General features: G+C 43.0%; 1 protein-coding gene across 1 annotated transcript in view; it reads left to right on the top strand.

The window, feature by feature from the left end:
• The first annotated feature begins 510 nt into the window (after positions 1-510).
• chmp4ba (charged multivesicular body protein 4Ba) overlaps positions 511-14,684 on the top strand; it is a 33,619-nt gene continuing 19,445 nt past the window's right edge. Inside the window, exon 1 of the mRNA XM_068000220.1 lies at positions 511-854. Within this exon, the coding sequence (XP_067856321.1) occupies positions 671-854 (184 nt within the window). The 5' untranslated portion in view covers positions 511-670. The remainder of the gene's footprint in view (positions 855-14,684) is intronic.

Here is a 14,684-nt window from a genome sequence, read left to right as displayed (position 1 = left end):
TCTGCATGGTCTCGCCAATGTACCATGCTCCGGGGCATCCTTTCCTGCAACGTATGAGGTAGACAACGTTGGCCGAGTCACAGGAGTATGAACCGTGCACCTGGTGGGTGGTGTCCTCTCGTGTGATGGTGGTATCCGTGTCGATGATCTGGCATGTCTTGCAGAGGTTGCCGTGGCAGGGTTGTGTGGTGTCGTGGCAGTGACTGCACTCCAAAAAAGGTTGTGAAAGACGCTATATAAATGCAAGTTCTTTATTTATTTCTTGATTGATTGAAAATTTATTGATTCACTCATTCATTCATTTATTGCAGTAGCCCCTTCGCTTTTACAAGACTTACACCATTGCCTTTTAAAGAATATTTGTCGTCACATCGTCATAAGGAGAGTGTTCCCTGCCTTTAAGACGCTCCCACCGTCATTGCGTCACGGGGCACGCCCTAGTGACGGAGACGTGCGTTGGGGCCTGGGCTGTGGCTGTTGTCGAGCGGAGTGTGTGTGGCGGCGGCGGCGGCGGCGGCGGCGGGTGGGGGGGATCCTCGGTTAGCAGCGAGCGATAACCCCGGGAGAGGCGGACGGACAGGCAGCCCAGCCCAGCCCAGCCCGGAGCCGGAGGGCCGCGAGTAAATTACAAGCCGGGCGGGGTGGGGAGTGTCATCGCACGGCTCGGAGGATGAGCGTGTTCGGCAAGCTGTTCGGGACGGCGGGGAAGGCGGGCAAAGGGCCGACCCCGCAGGAGGCCATCCAGCGGCTGCGGGAGACCGAGGAGATGCTGACAAAGAAGCAGGAGTTTCTGGAGAAGAAGATCGACCAGGAACTGATCACAGCCAAGAAGCACGGCACGAAAAACAAGAGAGGTACCGATAAAATATCATCAATAAAAGAAAATATCATCAATTGAAACAATAAAATTACAATTGTACATAAAACAAAACTCTCATTTTAATAAAATTACATTTGTACATAAAACAACTCATTTTAATAAAATTACAGTTATACATTAAAATAAACCTCACTTTAATAACACAATTGTACATAAAACAAAACTCACATCTTAAAATTACATTTGTACATAAAACAACTCATTTTAATAAAACAATTGTACATAATGCACAATGAAAATTTAAAAATTTTTAAAACCTAATTTTTTAAAAAAGCTACAATCAAATCTAGATTATAATTAAAATGAAACATTGTAAAGTAAAATTGCACTAAAATTTAAGATTAAAAACTTATAAAAGCATCAAGATAAAAATCAAAGTAGAATATGCCCAATTAAAATGATCAATCGAACTAGAGTGGGTCAAATTAAAATAAGAGGAATGAAGATAAAAATAATCCTTAAGATGCAAAAGAAAATAAGTGATTAGCAAAACCTTAAAAAGTCACATTCTTCATAAAGAAATGTAAAAATTCCATTAGATATAGGTGCCACATCCAGGTCAAGGGATCCCCCCAGACGCTGGTAGCTCCACTGTCTTTCAGACCACTTATGCAAAATTGTGATACTCTGGGTAGCAAATCGAGCTATACTCTGTGGAAATTCATGGCTGTCCTGCAGCACCAAATCACTTCCCCAAAACAGAACAGATGGAAGGAGAAAAGGCCATTTGGCCCATCAGGCCCGTTCCTTTCACAGGCTCTGTAAAATCTATTGCTGTGAATTCCGACCAGCACATTTAACCTGGCTGATTTCCCCACTTTTCCCCCCTGCCCCAAGGTAAACCAAATAAAACTCCAGAGTATGTCTCGATATGCAACATTATTCATCTTTGTACTTTCATCTTCCTTGGCATTCTCTAAAATTCCACCTGAGAAAGATAGAAATATATTCCTATAAATAATCCAGGAACAGACCCTCTTGGGTGTTTCAAGAAGTTGTCGTACTTCATAATTCACACTCCAGCCCCCTTGCAGGAAGGAACAGGAGTGGGCCATTCAGCCCTTCGAGCCTGCTCCGCCATTCAATTTGATCATGGCTGATCGCCTCAACTCCATTTACCTGCCGCAGCCCCATATTATCGATACCCTTACCCAACAAAAATCTATTGATCTCGGTCTTGAAAATTTCCATTGACCCCCAGCATCCATAGACTTTGATATAATTCCTCAGCTGGAGAAGTTTTTTTTATGAATGACATGTTTTTAATTTCACAAAAAAAAATGGTTTCTGAATCCAACATCTATAATATGCAAAGTGTGATATAAATTTTCCACTGTACTACTGCAGCTCCCATCCACATGACGCAATAAATAGAAACGAGACAAAAATGGCACTCTGGGTGGGCTCGGTACCCCGGCTGGTAATGGGCTGTATTACTATAGGATGTTTGGAAGAAGTTTCCGATCTCCCGGGTGACGATGTGATACCAAAATGCTGCTGGAACCACCAACATCACAATTGTGCAAAAAAAACAGACTACAGTTTTGACACTAGAGGTTTTTTTGTAAAGTATATATTTTTGGAATTTTCCAGACAAGCAGACCATAAGTTGGGCGGGAGTTTTCTCATGTGTCCCGCCCATCATTTATTTCTCATCACCTTTTTTTAAAAAAAACAGATTAATTGGTTGTTTATCTCATTGTTGTTTGTGGGAATTTGCTGTGTGCAATTGACTGCAATGCTTATTTACATAAGTGATTACATTGTGTTCTAATCATGAAATGCTGATTTTGTTCAAAAGCAAATTAAATTGCAATGTTACGTGCACGTTCTTCCCTTTGATGAGAGAAGACGGACCCTTCCTGGGATATTTGCGCAACCGTTTTCTCTATCAAAGTTCCTTCTGTCATTGTTTTAGGAATGAAGAGTGAGAGGGGGAATATTGTCTGCTCGTAATACATCTGGCCAGTCTGCAGCTTAATATAACTATGTGGGTAATGGGTGTATGCTTTCCACATGTCTTAGAACCATATGAATCATAATCTTTGTGCTGCAAGTTATCCGACAAAAATCTCTTTTAAAGTAAGCCTCAGATTTAACATACTCATTGGAACCTCATCCGAAAAGAGTGTTTTGTGGGTGCAAAATCTGCACCAACCTTTTCTCTCTCTTCCCTGTGACCTGTTTTTATTTCAATGACTGAAGCTTTCTAGATGATGGGAGGAATGTGGCTGAAATTCAGCTTGCGACGTCATTAGTGCAACAGACTTATCCTTGATTCAGTGGTCAGCCTTGTGAGCAGATGCTCTTTGGGCAAGTGCTATGAGGCTGAATTTCAGCAGTACCTGCCTGAGTTAATAGTGAGTGGGCACCAGTTTCTATTTTTAACTAGATCCCATGGTTCAAACACAACTTGCTGTTGCAGTTCTGCCTGTCGTGTGGTTAAGAAACATAAGAATATGATTAGGCAGAGTCAACGGGGTTTTATGAAAGGGAAATCGGTTTGACAAATTTATTAGTTTTTTTGAGGATGTAACTAGCAGGATAGATAAAGGGGAACCAGTTGATGTTGTATATTTGGATTTTCAAAAGGTTTTCAATAAAGTGCCACATAAAAGGTTGTTAAGCAAGATAAGGGCTCATGGGATTGGGGGTAATATATTAGCATGGATGGAGGATTGGTTAACAGACAGAAAACAGAGAGGGATAAACAGGTCATTTTAAGGTTGGCTGGCTACAACTAGTGGGGTGCCACAAGGATCAGTGCTTGGGCCTCAGCTATTTACAATATATATTAATGACTTAGATGAATGGAACAGAGTGTAATGTATCCAAGTTTGCTGACGGTACAAAGCTAGGTGGGAAAGTAAGCTGTGAGGAGGACACAAAGAGTCGGCAAAGGGACATAGACAGGTTAGTTGAGTGGGTAAGAAGGTGGCAGATGGAGTATAATGTGGGGAAATGTGAGGTTATTCACTTTGGCAGGAAGAATAGAAAAACAGAACAGAATAGAAAAATGGTGAGAAACGTTGGTGTTGAGAGAGATCTGGGTGTCCTCGTACAAGAGACACAAAAAGTTAGCATGCAGGTACAGCAAGCAATTAGGAAGGCAAATGGCATGTTGGCCTTTATTGCAAGAGTACAAGAGTAAGGAAATCTTACTACAATTGTACAGGGTTTCGGTGAGACCTCACCTGGAGTACTGTGTACAGTTTTGGTCTCCTTATCTAAGGAAGGATATACTTGTCTTGGAGGCAGTGCAGTGAAGGTTCACTAGATTGATTCCTGGAATGAGAGCGTTGTCTTATGAGGAGAGATTGAGTCTTCTAAACTCTCCGGAGTTTAGAAGAATGAGAGATGATCTCATTCAAACATGTAAGATTCTGAGGGGGCTTGACAGGATAGATGCTGAGAGGTTGTTTCCCATGGCTGGATAGTCTAGAACTAGGGGGCATAGTCTCAGGATAAGGGGTCGGCCATTTAAGACTGAGATAAGGAGGAATTTCTTCACTGAGGGTTGTGAATCTTTGCAATTCTCTACCCCAGAGGGCTTTGGATGCTGAGTCATTGAATATGTTCAAGGCTGAGATAGATAGATTTTTAGACTCGGTAGGAATATGGGGGTTGGGTGGGAAAGTGGAGTTGAGGTCGATGATCAGCTATTATCTTATTGAAGAAACATAAGAGATAGGAGCAGGCCATACAGCCCCTCGAGCCTGCTGCGCCGTTCAATAACATCATGGTTGATCTTTGGCATCAACTCCACTTTCCCGCCCGATCCCCATGTTCCTTGAGTCCCCTAGAGTGACACAAAAGATAGTGTTTGAACTTGAAAATAATTCATTGAAGCACTATGCATGCTTACATATATACATTGCGGGTGCTTGGGTTTCCTGAAGGCTTCTCTTTAGAGACCGAATGCTTCTAGGGAAAATTCAGCCTCCACCCCTCTGTGACACATTGTGTTGGTATTCCTGGCTGGTTAAAGGGACAGGGTCATCCAGGTTAATCGCACTTGTTATTTTAAAGTCTATTAAGAGAAGTGTACAGTAGCATCACTGTTCACTCCATGCCTTTGTCACTTCCAGACTTGGCTATTCGAGTAAAACCGGAAAATGCTGGACACACTCAGCAGCTCAGGCAGCGTCTGTAGGGAGAGGGAGGGAGGGAGTTAACATTTCAATTCTCACAAAAGGTCATCAACCTTAAGCCTTAGCTTTGTTTCTCCCTCCACCGATGCGGCCTGACCAGCTGAGTGTTTCCAGCATCTGCAGTATTTTGCTTTTGGCCGTTCCAGTGCTCTCCTGGCCAGCATACAAACTTTAGCTCATCCAGCACTCTGCTGCCCATATCCTAACCCACGCAAGTCCCACTCACCCATCACCTCAGTCCTTGCTGACCTATGTTGGCTGTTGGGCCTAACCCCCCCCCGCCAACGAAGCCTCAGATTTAATATTCTCATCTTCGTGTTTAAATTCCTTCATAGTCTTGCCCCTTCGCTATCTCTGTAACCTCCCACAGTCCCTCTGCCTCTGATTCTGGCCTCTTGTCCATGCTCCCCTCTCCTCCTTTATGATACTGCTTAGAACGCATCTCTTTGACCAAGCTTTTGGTCACCCCTCCTAATAGCTCCTTCTTTGATTTGGCATTGAATTTTTTTTAAAAATATTATTATTACACCTCTGTTAAGCACTTTGGGGTGGTTTTTCTACTTTTAAATAGGCAACATAAATGCAAGTTGTTCTGCTGTCTTGTTTTATTAGGAAAAATATAATTCATTTAAGAAGTTTGCACTGAGGCATTGTCCCATAATGAGGATACTTTGGGATATTAAATAATAACTGGCTGAAGTGATCTTGCCTCTGTAGTATTGGAGATGTATTTAATGTTGAAATGCAGAGTATTGACTCTGCAATCTTGTAATATGTAAGTAATTAAGTGAGTTTCCAGTCTACTGAGTGCTTTTCAAGTGTGTGCAAGGCATGCTTAGAGCTATTTGTGTTTTGAAAGGAATTGTATGGGTTGAGTGGAAGGATTGTTTGGTTCTCATGTTTGGATCTAAGTACTCCTGGGGAGTCACAGGCAATAGACCTGATAAAATAATTCATTACCTACATAAACCCAAATGATTGACCACCTGAAAACTAAAGGTGAATGGCAAGTTACTATTGCCCAGAGTACAGTTGGGAGTACAACTGCTGCAATTTGAGTGAGCAGTGTTCCGTTTACACTTCACAGCAAATGGAATATTAATGTTAGTAACAAATGAATAATACAGTATATCTTCAGATCAGTCTGTTCTGTATATGTGTAAACTGTACCTAAGCTTATTTAAAAAGCTATTTACCTCATTAGTGATGCTGCCTCCACACTACAACCGAGCAAGGATTGTTTAAAATACCGATCCAGTATTTTTCTAGGATGTTCAAATTTGCTTGTTTGTAACTGTGTGCATCTTCCCCTCTTCTGACCCCCAACATCAAAAGAACAGGAATCAGTGAAGTAACTGATGACTTCCAGCACACTAAGTATTGACACACCTAGACCATCTCAGCATGTATGTGGTAGCCCGAACCTTGATTTTTCTTCCCCCGGGAAAACAATTAACCTAAATATAGTCTGCACCCAAAACTCAGGTTCTTCCAGTTGCTAAATACTTGAAGTAGTAGGGGTTTGGCATGATATCTCACCATCTTCCACTACCTCAGTTTGAAAACATGCAGCCAATATGGTAACCAGCAAGTAAATTCAGCTGAGCAGTGTCCTATGCACAGTTAATGAATCAAAGTCCAAAGAATGGAGCCGTGTCAGCATAGATTGCTTCCGAGAGTTTATCGTGAATGCTGCGTTGTTGAGGTCACTTGTATCAGTACGGCAGCGTGTAGTTTTTGAAGTACAGTATTGCAGTTTCCCTGGTCTGTGATGAGTTCACTGATCTTAGTGGGTGTGGACATTGAATATTCTGCTAACACAGGCTCGTACATAAAGAATGACATTTGGGTGATGGCTGCAAGATTGCAAACCCAAACTACTTCAAGGATTTTTTTTTAAAACTAGATGTCATTGATTTGTTTTTAGCTTTGTACAGTGCAAGGAATAGAATGAAGCCAGTCAGTGTTGGTGGGTGTGCTACTGTGGTTATTCCATCGTGACAGTAACTTGTTACGTCACTACTGTTACTCATGAATTATCAGTTGACGTTATTTGTATCACCCCCACTAATTATGTTTTTTCTCTTGCATATAAAGTTAAAGAATGACGTTGTGTGACATAAGTTAATTCACCCTTGGGATCTTTTTCCTGGTTGTGGCCAGTGAGTGAAATTAAGAGCGTTCCAGAGAACTGAAAATTCATATTAACAAATTGTAAAAGCTCTCATTCCTCCCTTTTTGTTTTGTATCTCCCGGTTTCCACAGCCCACCTTCCACCCCCTACCCCCCCCCACCCCCATAGTTGCTTACTGTTGGGAGTTTGTGGCTCCACAGTTGGCTACCCACTAAGTATCACCATGCTATTTAACCATGGTGGGAGGGGGGGGGGCCATCATAATTAAGCCCAACCTTATCCTTGCATTTTCCAGAAGGACTCGCAGGAATGGAAGTGCTGGCCGGTTTTCCCCTCTATCCCAGCCTGGAGCACTGAAGCCAGTTGTAGTGCCCTCACTGAGATCTTCTAACCCCAGCATAGGCCAGACGCTGAATCTGGGATCTTCTTTGTCCGAGCGACTCGGTATTCTCACCTCTACCGGTCAACGTTTTCCTCTCCCTGCAGCAACCTTTCTCTCATCAGTACTGCTATGCCCCTCAGAACTTTCCTTTTTTATCCCCCCTTCTAAGCTTGAAATAAACTCCAGTACAACCTCCATAGATTGTTACAGCACAGAAAGAGGCCGTTGGCCCATCGAGTCTGTGCTGTTGTTTATCTCCACTGAGACATCCAGGGTAATCCCACTCTCCTCACTCCCCATACCTAAAGAAAGGTCAGGAAGTCTCACATTTGGTATTTTACATAGAGATCAACTGCAAATCTTCAGCCCAGAACCACAATAGCAAACCTGATTAGATTTGTCACCATTGTCATTGTATTATATAAGAACATACTGGACTAGATAAGACCATTTCAGTGCTTCTGAACTCGAGACTCATTGCATCATCTCTTCCTGTAACTCGTTCTTTCCCAAGATTTCAAAACAGAAATTTCTTCCCACCCACAGTCTCCCCATGCTCCTTTTAATATGGGCTTTTAAAACTAGGCTTGATGTCACCTCACCCCTAGTTCCCGATTTGCCTTGTCTTACTCTCTTCACCCTTGATGTCCTAGAAATGGACCTGGCTCTTCCACTCGGTTGCAAAATTAAAATAAATCATATTGCTCCAGTGCACTGTAGTTAATGAGTGTTCTGTTTAAAGAGGAACGTTTTGCCCCACCACTCATTCAGGGGTTGAAGTGTGTTCCCTCTTCTCCCACTCCTTCAAAGTTCTTTTAACCAGTCAACTCGATATAAAGAGAAAAAAGAAAGACTTGCATCATATAGCGCCTTTCACAACCTCAGGATGTCCCAAAGCGCTTTACAGCCAATGAAGGACTTTTGAAGTCACTGTTATAATGGAGGGAAACGTGGCAACCAGTTTGCGCACGGCAAGATCCCACAAACAGCAATGTGATAAATGACCAGATTATTTATTAGTGATGTTGGCTAGGACACCGAGGAGAACTCCCCGCTCTTCTTTCGAATAGTGCCATGGGATCTTTTACATCCACCTGAGAGGGCAGACGGGGACTGGAGAGTCTAGAACTAATGGCCCATGGTCCCAGGATAAGGGGCCGGCCATTTAGGACCGATAATGAGGAAAAATTTCTTCACTCAGAGGGTTGTGAATTTTTGGAATTCTCTACCTCAGAGGGCTGTGGATGCTCAGTTGTTGAGTATATTCAAGACTGAAAGCGATCGATTTTTGGACACTAAGGGAATCAGGGGATATGAGGATAGAGTGGGAAAGTGGAATTGAGGTAAAAGATCAGCCATGATCTTATTGAATGGTGGAGCAGGTTCGAGGGGCCGTATGGCCTACTCCTCAGTACTCCCTCAGTACTGCACTGAAGTGTCAGCCTGGATTTTGTGCTCCAGTCTCTGAAGTGGGACTTCAATCCACAACCCTCTGACTCCGAGTTGAGAGTGCTACCCACTGAGCCACAGCTGACACTGTGACATATGTAGCACGGCACTTTTCGGAAGTGTTAACTTGGCCCGTAAGTAGCACTTGTATCTTTTGAATCAGAAAGCTGTGAGTTCAAGCCCTACTCTAGGACCTGATCTAAGCTGACACTTCAGTGCGGTACTGAGGAAGACCAGTATTGTCAGAGGTGCTGTCTTTCAGATGAGACATTAAACTGAGACCCTGTCTGCCTGTTCAGGTGGGCATAAAAGGTCCCATGGCAATTTTTTCCAAAGAAGAGCTAGGAGTTTTCCCAGTGTCCTGACCAACATTCATCCCTCAACCCAACCCTACCAATACAGATTATTTGGTCATTATCGCATTGCTGTTTGTGGGAGCTTGCTGTGCGCAAGTTGGCTGCCACGTTTCCAACATTACAACAGTGACTACACTTCAAAAGTGCTTCATTGCTGTAAAGAGACTTGTGACGACAACTTGCATTTATATAGTACCTTTCAAAGAAAAATGTCCTTGAGGATGTGATGGGCGCTATATAAGTGCAGGTTCGTTCTTACATTCTGAATTTTAATGACTACTATTGGAGCTGGATCATTCATCTGCAGGCAGTTTGTGGGATATTACAATCTGTAAATTGGCTGCTGCGTTTACTTACGAAACAACAGTGGCTGTACTTCAAAATTAATTTATTGGTTATGAAGCACTTTGGAATATCTTGTGGACATGAAAGGCATTCTATAAATGCAAGTTCTTTACACTGTTTCTACCACAAGGAGTCACAACCATATTTATATTCATACACCTTTACAAGTAGCATCTTGTGCAGTAGTGTCAAAACTATCTTGGTGTGTTGCTTTGGTACACAATATGGAGGCTCTTGGGGTCCCATATCAATTTTTAAATCAGATGTTGCAGCAAATTTACTTAAATCTCAAGCTGCAGTTACTAGCAATGCTTGGTGTATCAGTTTAGGATTTATATGCCGTTACAGCAATGGGACTAAAAACAGCTCTGTTCAAACTTCCAGGTCCATGAAATTGAAACAAGACAAACCAATGCACTAGAAATATATATGCGAATAGAACTGAGCTGCCTATGCTCACCAGCTGCATATGACCTGCAGGCAGTAGCTTGAACATTCCTGATCCAGTTGAATAAATGAATGAACTTGCATTTATGTCGTGCCTTTCATGACCTCGGGACGTCCCAAAGCACTTTACGGCCAATGAAGTACTTTTAAAGTGTAGTCACTCTTGTAATGAGGGGAAACATGGTATTCATTTTGCACACAAGGTCTTTCAAACAGCAGTTTGATAATAACCAGATCATCTGTTTTAGTGATGTTTGTTGAGGGATAAATATTAGCTAGGACACCGGGGAGAACTCCCCTGCTCTTTGAATAGCGCCATGGGATCTTTTACATCCGCCTGAGAGGGCAGACGGGGCCTCGGTTTAACTTCTCATCTGAAAGACGGCACCTCCAACAGTGCAGCCCTCCCTCCGTACTACACTGGAGCGTCAGCCGAGATTTTGTGCTCAAGCCTCTGGAGTGGGGCTTCAGCCCACAGCCTTCTGACTCCGAGGCAAATGCTACCCGATGAGCTATGGTTGACACCTAATCTAGTAATGCAGCAGCGAAGTGTGACCCCATTTTTAAATGAGAAGTTTTGTACCATTTTCATTTAATGAATACTTAGAATCATAGAATCATAGAAGTTACAACATGGAAACAGGCCCTTCGGCCCAACATGTCCATGTCGCCCAGTTTATACCACTAAGCTAGTCCCAATTGCCTGCACTTGGCCCATATCCCTCGATACCCATCTTACCCATGTAACTGTCCAAATGCTTTTTAAAAGACAAAATTGTACCCGCCTCTACTACTGCCTCTGGCAGCTCGTTCCAGACACTCACCACCCTTTGAGTGAAAAAATTGCCCCTCTGGACCCTTTTGTATATCTCCCCTCTCACCTTAAATCTGTGCCCCCTCGTTATAGACTCCCCTACCTTTGGGAAAAGATTTTGACTATCGACCTTATCTATGCCCCTCATTATTTTATAGACTTCTATAAGATCACCCCTTAACCTCCTACTCTCCAGGGAAAAAAGTCCCAGTCTGTCTAACCTCTCCCTGTAAGTCAAACCATCAAGTCCCGGTAGCATCCTAGTAAATCTTTTCTGCACTCTTTCTAGTTTAATAATATCCTTTCTATAATAGGGTGACCAGAACTGTACACAGTACTCCAAGTGTGGCCTCACCAATGCCCTGTACAACTTCAACAAGACATCCCAACTCCTGCATTCAATGTTCTGACCAATGAAACCAAGCATGCTGAATGCCTTCTTCACCTGTGACTCCACTTTCAAGGAGCTATGAATCTGTACTCCCAGATCTCTTTGTTCTATAACTCTCCCCAACGCCCTACCATTAACGGAGTAGGTCCTGGCCCGATTCGATCTACCAAAATGCATCACCTCACATTTATCTAAATTAAACTCCATCTGCCATTCATCGGCCCACTGGCCCAATTTATCAAGATCCCGTTGCAATCCTAGATAACCTTCTTCACTGTCCACAATGCCACCAATCTTGGTGTCATCTGCAAACTTACTAACCATGCCTCCTAAATTCTCATCCAAATCATTAATATAAATAACAAATAACAGCGGACCCAGCACCGATCCCTGAGGCACACCGCTGGACACAGGCATCCAGTTTGAAAAACAACCCTCCACAACCACCCTCTGTCTTCTGTCGTCAAGCCAATTTTGTATCCAATTGGCTACCTCACCTTGGATCCCATAAGATTTAACCTTATGTAACAACCTACCATGCGGTACCTTGTCAAATGCTTTGCTGAAGTCCATGTAGACCACGTCTACTGCACAGCCCTCATCTATCTTCTTGGTTACCCCTTCAAAAAACTCAATCAAATTCGTGAGACATGATTTTCCTCTCACAAAACCATGCTGACTGTTCCTAATTAGTCCCTGCCTCTCCAAATGCCTGTAGATCCTGTCCCTCAGAATACCCTCTAACAACTTACCCACTACAGATGTCAGGCTCACTGGTCTGTAGTTCCCAGGCTTTTCCCTGCCGCCCTTCTTAAACAAAGGCACAACATTTGCTACCCTCCAATCTTCAGGCACCTCACCTGTAGCTGTCGATGATTCAAATATCTCTGCTAGGGGACCCGCAATTTCCTCCCTAACCTCCCATAACGTCCTGGGATACATTTCATCAGGTCCCGGAGATTTATCTACCTTGATGCGCGTTAAGACTTCCAGCACCTCCCTCTCTGTAATATGTACACTCCTCAAGACATCACTATTTATTTCCCCAAGTTCCCTAACATCCATGCCTTTCTCAACCGTAAATACCGATGTGAAATATTCATTCAGGATCTCACCCATCTCTTGTGGTTCCGCACATAGATGACCTTGTTGAGAAGTGGGGTAAGTATTAACCTAACCTGCCCATCGGGAAACTGATGGGATCAGGTGCAACTCTGGTTTCACATCCCATCCGATTTTACTCTCCGTTAAAGTCAACGTAGATTAATATCGGGCGGGGTGTAAAACCAGCGTTCCACCCGATCCCGTGGGTTTCGTTCCTGGCGAGTTAGGTTAAAATTACTCCCGGTATTTCAATCTGTTAATCGCATTAATTAGCCTTTATATTCTTAATTCCCTGATCAAGTACAGGCAGGGTACATTATTGCCAATTGATTACAGATTCTGCTAGGGTTTCAAGTTGTGGTGTTTTTTCTAATCCTTTGCAACTGTCCAAAATGACCATTCCCGAACTTTAAACAGCTCCAGACCCTACGTGCTGTGAAGGTAACTTCGCTGGTGCCTGATGTCCATTGAGCGATAACTTACAGCTAATTGGCAGTCTTTTTAACTGCTGATTGCATACAGATTGATATACCTAAACTGAGGAGCAGTCAACAGAACTTCATGTTGGTTTAAGGCCGGAACACATCGGTCAAGAAAATATTATAGTTGATTTACACTTTAACAACTTATGGGAAGTAAAATCAAACAGGAGCGTCCTGGGCAGCATTAGTAAACTTACCGTTTCACATTGATCTCACTCTCCACGTGGTTACATCATTAATCAGTCTGAAGAAAAGGACTAAATTATAATTGAATTTTCAGGATTTTTTTGTGATTCTGATTCCAATGCCCCTTTATTTTTCCTCTTCACATTTGTCCTCTTCATCTTCCTGCCCTCTTCTCTCCTCTCCATTGGTACATTGTCCAAAATGTCATCTTCATGTGTGAGCCTAGATTTAGCAGGTTATTCCTTTTGAGGCACCACCTTAGAGCCCTACTGTGCGCTCGCCTGACCTCCACACTTACCCACTGTTCAGCACAAGTTGCTGGAAAGGGAATCAGGAGTGGGGACCCTGTCTGATTTTTTTTTTCTCCCTCCCTTACCAGCAGGGCACTCCTTCTGCTGCCCTGGTTGAGATATCTGTGCTAACTCGGCACAGAGCAGAGATTGAACTGGAGACCTTTGTGAAATGGAGCCACACAGTACCACGCTGGGGCGTGCACTTTACAACCTGGCCACTGGGGAGCTCTTGGTGTAAGCTGTGGCTCAGTGGTAGCACTCTTGCCTCTGAGTCAGAAGGTTGTGGGTACAAGTCCCACTCCAGAGACTTGAGCACTTAATCTAGGCTGACACGTCAGTGCAGTTCTGAGGGAGTGCTGCACTGTCGGAGGTGCCGTCTTTTGGATAAGACATTAATCTGAGGCCCCGTCTGCCCTCTCGGGTGGATGTAAAAGATCCCATGGAGCTATTTGAAGAAGAGCAGGAGAATTCTCCTGGTGTCCTGGCCAATATTTATCTCTCAACCAACATTACCAAAACAGATGAGCTCATCATTTATCTCATTACTGTTTTTGGGACCATGCTGTGTGCAAATTGGCTGCCTTGTTTCCTACATTATAATAATGATTTCACTTCAAAAGTACTTTATTGGTTATAATGCGCTTTGGGATGAATATTGCTATATAAATGCAAGTTCTTCTTAAGGAAATAGTAAATTTATTTATTAAACATTGTAGTATTTTTGTGTTTATTTTTTAATTGCTTTTTCAATAATAACATTCCTGATAAGTTCTGCCCTGTGTCTGTGTCTGTAGTACCTGGTGTATACTAAAACTAACTGACCGAAAGAGATCAGAGGGGGTTGATTCTGATCTTTTATTTCACCATGGTGTGGTGACTTAAACCAATTAAATGGCTTTAATCTCTTAGTTCAGCAGAAACCGACAAGAAACTTACTCAAAAGCGAAATACTGCGGATGCTGGAAATCTGAAATAAAATCTGAAACTGTTACTGCTCAGTTGCTCTACACTTAAATTTAATGGCTTTTTGTTCAAATGGAAGGCTCCCAGTTCGTTTTTATTTAGGCGAGACCTATCACCTTGAACTGGAACCATAAAGGGGATAACATGTAAGGGCAAAGCGAGCATTATTGGATTCTTGCAGCCTGACTGATCAGGAAATACATTTTAACTCTGATAAAGGAGGCTTGTGGGCTCCACTGCTTCCAATCTCTGCTCAGAGCAGCTGATCATTAACCCTTCCTTTCAGACAGCGCCCTCATCTTGATCT

Source organism: Heptranchias perlo, chromosome 19, assembly GCF_035084215.1.
Source record: "Heptranchias perlo isolate sHepPer1 chromosome 19, sHepPer1.hap1, whole genome shotgun sequence".
Lineage (NCBI taxonomy): Eukaryota > Metazoa > Chordata > Chondrichthyes > Hexanchiformes > Hexanchidae > Heptranchias > Heptranchias perlo.
Note: the sequence above shows the minus strand (reverse complement) of the source record. Positions and strands in the feature narration are given on the sequence as shown.